The 6,609-nt window shown below is 45.6% G+C and overlaps 1 protein-coding gene across 1 annotated transcript; it reads right to left on the bottom strand.

The window, feature by feature from the left end:
- On the bottom strand, positions 1-1,027 carry LOC140380196 (hydroxycarboxylic acid receptor 2-like). Its single transcript, XM_072464360.1, has one exon. The coding sequence runs from the start codon at positions 988-990 to the stop codon at positions 1-3; it is 990 nt and encodes a 329-aa protein (XP_072320461.1). The 5' UTR covers positions 991-1,027.
- Positions 1,028-6,609: the final 5,582 nt, after the last annotated feature.

The raw sequence follows: 6,609 nt of genomic DNA, 5'->3' as shown, positions 1-6,609 counted from the left end.
TTATTTCACGTTCTGCTGGCAGCGTGACTGTGATCCTGTCTCTCTGGTCTTCTTCTCAGCGCTCTCCACCGTCTCCGAGGCCTGGGACAGACGCAGCGCCTTCCTGCAGATGATCTTGATGGCTGGGCTGGAAAAGTAGTAGACCAGAGGATCCAGCACGCTGTTCAGGTAAGTCAGGCTTATGGTGAAGGTGAACGCGGTGGTCAGCTCCTCCATCACCACACACACTTGGCTCTCCGACAGGGTGTGGAAAGCCTTATTCGTCCTGTACCACATGATGATCTGCACAATGTTGCTGGGGAGGAAGCAGAGAACAAAAAGCACAACCACCACAATGAGAAAGCGTAAAGCGTTCTTTGTTTTAGCCTGTTGGGCAATCTGCCTTCCCCTCAGATGCGTAGTGATGCTGACTGTGCAGTAAAGAATCACAAGGAACGGCATGTAGAAAGAAAATAAAAATGCAAATTTAAGCCAAGTCAGATTTCCCTGGAGCTCGGTCTCGGGCAGACTCAAGCTCTGACAGTACGTGTGATTAGTGTGTGTTAAGGTGAAAATATGAGCGCTCATGGAGATGGAGAGCAGCCACAGCACGGCCGCTCCACACATGGCTTTGGAGAGGCTTAAGAAGTTGACGGGGTGATGGGGGTGGACCACGCGCATGTATCTGTCCAGAGCGATGGCCATGAGGAACAAGGTGCTGCCGCTGCGGTTCATAGCCAGCATGAAGAGGCAGATGTTACAGAAGGAGCTCCCGAAGTGCCACTCCAGCTCTGACAGGTAGTAACTGGCCCGAAACGGCAGAACCAGGAGGAGCAGAAAGTCGGCCATGGCCAGGTTGAAGAGGAGCACGGTGCTGCTCTTCCAGGGTTTCAGATGAAAGCAGAAGATCCACAGAGCCAGGCCGTTCCCCAGGGCTCCCAGGATGAACTCTGAGATCAGCAGTGGAGGCAGGACACTCCTCAGGGCCGTCCCGTTGAAGGCACACAGCATGTTGTGCTTGTTCTTCTGCTGCACCGCTCTGTGCTCTTGGTTCACACTGACTTTGTTTTATGCTCAGTGTTGTTCCTCACGTGAAGTATTGTCCATGCCTCCATTTAAAGGCAAAGGAATCTGATAAAGATCTACTGGGCACTCAAGAAAACTCAGACCCTCCTAGTTGGAAAGAGGCCATCATATCCCTGATACCAAAAGAGGGGAAGGACCGATTGGATTGTGCCCCATACAGGCCCATTTCTATCCTGAATGTGGACTATCGTATATACAACTCAATAATGTCTAAAAGAATGGAACAAATACTCCCAAACTTAATCCATAATGATCAGACAGGATTTATTACCAAACGACAAACACAAGACAACATAAGACGATCATTATAGATAATGAATCATTTACAAAAACAACAAAACAAGGCCGTAATAATTAGTTTGGACGCTGAGAAAGCTTTTGATTCTGTTTGCTGGCCTTATTTATTTAAAGTACTGAACAAATTTCAAATCAATGATTTAATTATACAAAATATTGATGCTCTTTGCGATGGTCCAACATCAAGAATTAAAATCAATGGTCTCCTTTCCTATTTGCTTTGTATTTGGAACCATTGGTCCAATTTATTAGTCAATCAAATACAATTCACGGTGTTGCAATTAATGGGACGGAACACAAAATTGCCTGTTATGCAGATAATGTTCATTTGTATTTGACCAAACCAGAAATTTACACACCCAATGTGATGAATTTTCTTCAAGAAGTTGGTCTTGATACAAATCAAATGTTAAAAAAAATGAAATTATCCCTTACTGGCAACACCCTCTGACCTTTAAAAAGGTTTACCCATTGAAATGGCAAACGGAATCGCTTAGATGTTAAAGTGTGGTACTTAAAGACCACATAGAGACTACATAGAGACCTATCAGCTATTCTGAAGAAAAATTATACCCGTCTTTTTACTACTATAAAAAAAGATATTGAAAAATGGAAACTTATCTCATACTTAAGTCAAAGCATTGAAACTATAAAAATGAATGTTTTACTCAGATTTCTCTATCTGTTCCAGACTCAGGGGAAGAAACCCCGAACCCAATTCAAAAACTTTACAGTTATCAAAAGAAGGAGGCTGGGGTTTGCCCTGTCTGAAACGTTACTTTATTTCAGCTCAAATCAGAGCGTTGCTGGTGTGACCCAGACTATGAAGCTCAATGGAAAAATATTGAGATTAATGTTGTGCCGGGGGTTCCTCACTGGCAGATGACAGACGGTTGAGTCATTTGGCGGAGGTGGAGAACCCGTGGGTGAAGTCTGTTCTTACAACATGGAGGGAGCTAACCAAAAAACACAAACTAAACAAGGATGTTCAAGTTTTAACAGCACAGACTCAATAATAATAATTTGAGAAGCTTTGACGACTTGAATGAATCCTTTGAATTGGAGTAACAGGACTCTTACAGGTATTTGCAAAAGAGGAGTTATTATAACAAAGAAATCCAAAAATATGACCATAATAGCCTTTTGACTGAAACATTCATTAAAGCTATAAATCTGAACTTTCGAGGGGACTACTATCTAAATCAGGGGTGGGCAAACTACGGCCCGTGAGCCACATACACATAAGTTTGTCTTTATAATCCGGCCCGCCAAACATGTCAAGAAATATTTAGAATTTATTTTATTTTTTTTGCCCTTAGGCATCTGTATGCACTTGTATCCTTAATAAAGATGACGTGAAATAAATTAAATAATAGATTCAATAGCCTATATTTGACAGGAAAGTGATATTTAATTTGATATTTAGTTATTTTTTAAATGATTTTTTACACCAATGATCGTGGGCCGGCCCTCCGCTACTTGCCTGGATTCAAATATGGCCCTCGGAGGAAAACAATTGCCCACCCCTGATCTGAATTATACAATGTATTAACAATCTGGGCAGTCATTCTACTGATTACATTAAGGGTCAATGGGAAAAAGAGGGCTATTTTGTTGTAGCTTATGAAAAGCGGGACAGTATTTGTACATCTCACTGGAGAACCACGGGATCACATGTTTGGAGGGAATTCTGTTGGAAGAATGTGTCTCGTTTCTTCATAAGCCCATGTCAAAGTGCCCATTACTCACAGGGAAATGGAGACTGTTGGAGAGGATGTGGCAGCAGGAGGCAAACCACTGTCATGTGTTTTGGGATTGTCCTGTTGTTCACAAGTTTTGGACTAAGATCAACAAATCCTTACAGACAATTTATGACATCACCATCCCACTGGATTTCAGGACTATGTTGGGCCTCCGGGCTCCAGCCATGGACACAGTTGGCAGCTATCTATGGGGCATCCTCCTGGCAGCAGTGAAAAAGGCCCTCACAAAAAAATGGATGACAAAAAACACCGATTATTCAGGACATTATAATGGACATTCATAATACGGAAGGGAGTGTCTACAGAGCCGCGGCCGAAACTGCCATGTTATTTTGTGCCGCGGCTCCTGAAACTGCTGCACCATTTGACCGCGCCGGGTTAAGGTTAGAGTTAAGGTCAGGGTTAGGGTTAGCCATGAGGCTATATGGCAGTGCCGCGGCTCTGCAGCTACGGCCAATATGGAAACAATCTCATTTGGACTCGAGACACATCTGATAGACTGGGCAAAGTGGGACTTTTGTTTGGGTGCATTTGTGTTTTAGTTTTTACTGATTTGAAGGATTCCCTTTGATTTATGTTTTGCTTGTTTTTACATGTTTGTATCGTCATACATTTAAAAAAATAAAAATGTAATAAAAAAATAAATCTGATAAAGATCTAAAAAGCCCCAAACCTTGACCCTATTAAGATGAAAACAGGTTTCTATTTACCTATTAGTCATATTGAGCTGCATCACCAATGGAAAGACCAGTTGTTGTTGTTGTCGTCGTCGTCGTCGTCGTCAAGTATGAGCTCAGTTGAAAGTAGGACTCAAAAAATGTAGATAGATTAGTGTCACCGAAAATAAAAAAAACTTGTGCCATGCACACAAAGTTTGATCATTAAAGGTCCTATATATATTTCAGCTTTTGAGCATATCATGTTATTTCCTGATCAGATTTACAGTCATGTTTTTCTTAGTTGCATGTTTAAGTAATCCTACACTTTTAGTCTATCTCCCTCTTCAGAGCTCATAGTATGTACATAGTCCCACACAAGTCTGCACACTTTCAGGCAAACCCTAACCCTCACTTTGGATGTAGGTTGTCAATGCTACAAGCTGTTAGCTTTGTTCAACTGCTCAACTCCTCAGTGCACCAGCAGGGGGAGTCTTTCCCTCTTAGTGTGGGTTTTTATTCTTCAAATCAGTCATTAATTGCTTTAACTCTTTTCTTACAAATACATTATTTTATGTTATGTTGCTGCGATCTGAAATGACTTGATTCATGGTCCACTCTTCCTGTTTAACCCTTAAAGGCCCGTTCAGACCGCTGCGTCAAAGCGTCCAGTTTACATTCAAAGTCTATGTGGACACGCGTCGTGGGCGTCCAGAGTTTTTGCAGCGCGAATCCTGTGTTTTTGAGCGTCGGGTTCGGCGCTTCAGGGGTGTTTGAGTGTCGGACGCTCTGGATGCGCGTCCAAGGCGGCCACAGCGGCCAGAGCATCCGACGCAGAAAAGTTGGACAAAGCTGAACTTTTTTGTGGCCGACGCAGCACAGCAACCGATCAGAGATTACGCTCCAGTGACGTACACATTTCACTACCACAAAAAAGGACCAAAACAAACCCTGCACAGACAAAGAATAATCCAGACGCAGCTCTTGGAGCAAATGCAGATATTCACTAAACTCTGCTCACCTCTGAAGTATCTGCTGGGTCCAGACAAGTCCCTGAGCCGTTTTTGGACTTTGTAAAGTAAATACACCAAAGCCACTCTCTCCACCTGGTCCTTTAGCCTGGAGCTAACATTAGCATTCTTGGGTTATACACATTTGGGCCATGTTTTATTTTCTTCATGTCTTTGTTTCGGAACAATAATAACTGCTGTTTGTTGTCTGTTCAGGCTTTTGTTTGTTTGTTTGTTTACTCTTTTGTTTGTTTGTTTACTCTCTTGTTTGTTTGTTTACTATCTTGTTTTTTATTTACTCTGTTTTCTCTTGTTTATTTACTGTTGTTTGTTTGCTCTCTTGTTTGTGGTTTGAGGAAGAGTGATGATTTCTCAAAAAACACCTAAAGGTTGATCAATGTGGTCGCAAGGTCTCCGGTGCCTGTCGTGGCGGCAATCCCCGAACCCAGTAGTGGACACCGGAAGTAAGGGATGCCATCAGACTGAAGAAGGAGGCCTATCTGGCCACTCTGGCTTGTAGATCTCCTGAGGTCATTGACAGGTATCGGCAGGCCAAGCGGGCCTGGGAGGAGTTCGGGGAGGCCATGGAGGAGGACTATCGGTCGGCCCCAAAGAAATTCTGGCAAACCGTCCGGCGCCTCAGGAGGGGGAAGCAGTGCTTCACCAACACCGTTTACGGTGCGGGTGGAGACCTGCTGACCTCGACTTGGGATGTCGTCGGACGGTGGAAGGAATACTTTGAGGATCTCCTTAATCCCACCGTCACGTCTTCCGAAGAAGAAGCAGAGACCGGGGACTCAGAGGCTGACTCGTCCATCACCCAAGCTGAAGGTACTGAGGTTGTTCGCAAACTCCTCGGTGGCAGGGCTCCGGGGGTGGATGAGATCCGCCCTGAGTACCTAAAGTCTCTGGATGTTGTAGGACTGTCCTGGTTGACACGTCTCTGCAACATCGCGTGGCGGTCGGGGACCGTGACACTGGACTGGCAGACCCGGGTGGTGGTCCCTCTGTTCAAGAAGGGGGACCGGAGGGTGTGTTCCAACTACAGAGGGATCACACTCCTCAGCCTCCCGGGTAAGGTCTATTCCAAGGTACTGGAGAGGAGAATCCGACCGATAGTCGAACCTCGGATTCAGGAGGAGCAGAGTGGTTTTCGTCCCGGTCGTGGAACACTGGACCAGCTCTATACCCTCCATCGGGTGCTCGAGGGTTCATGGGAGTTTGCCCAACCTGTCCACATGTGCTTTGTGGATCTGGAGAAGGCTTTCGACCGTGTCCCTCGGGGTGTCCTTTGGGGGGTGCTCCGGGAGTACGAGGTCCGGGGGCCCTTTACTCAGGGCTGTCCGGTCCCTGTATGACCGGAGCAGGAGCTGTGTTCCCATTGCCGGCAGTAAGTCAGACCTGTTCCCAGTCCATATTGGACTCCGCCAGGGCTGCCCTTTGTCACCGGTTCTGTTCATAGTTTTTATGGACAGAATTTCTAGTTGCAGTCAGGGGTCGGAGGGTGTCCGGTTTGGGGACCACAGGATTCCATCTCTGCTGTTTGCAGACGATGTTGTCCTGATGGCTCCATCAAACCCGGACCTGCAACATGCACTGGGACGGTTTGCAGCCGAGTGTGAAGCGGCTGGGATGAGAATCAGCACCTCCAAATCCGAGGCCATGGTTCTCGACCGGAAAAAGGTGGCTTTCCCTCTCCAGGTGGGTGGGGAGTCCTTGCCTCAAGTGGAGGAGTTCAAGTATCTTGGGGTCTTGTTCACGAGTGAGGGAAGAATGGAGCATGAGATCGACAGGCGGATCGGTGCAGCGGCTGCAGTG

The sequence above is a fragment of the Eucyclogobius newberryi genome, unplaced genomic scaffold, assembly GCF_026437365.1.
Source record: "Eucyclogobius newberryi isolate DKJ021-1_F unplaced genomic scaffold, fEucNew1.0.hap1 SCAF_448, whole genome shotgun sequence".
Lineage (NCBI taxonomy): Eukaryota > Metazoa > Chordata > Actinopteri > Gobiiformes > Gobiidae > Eucyclogobius > Eucyclogobius newberryi.
The sequence above is the reverse complement of the archived record's forward strand: the minus strand, read 5'-3'. Positions and strand labels throughout refer to the sequence as shown.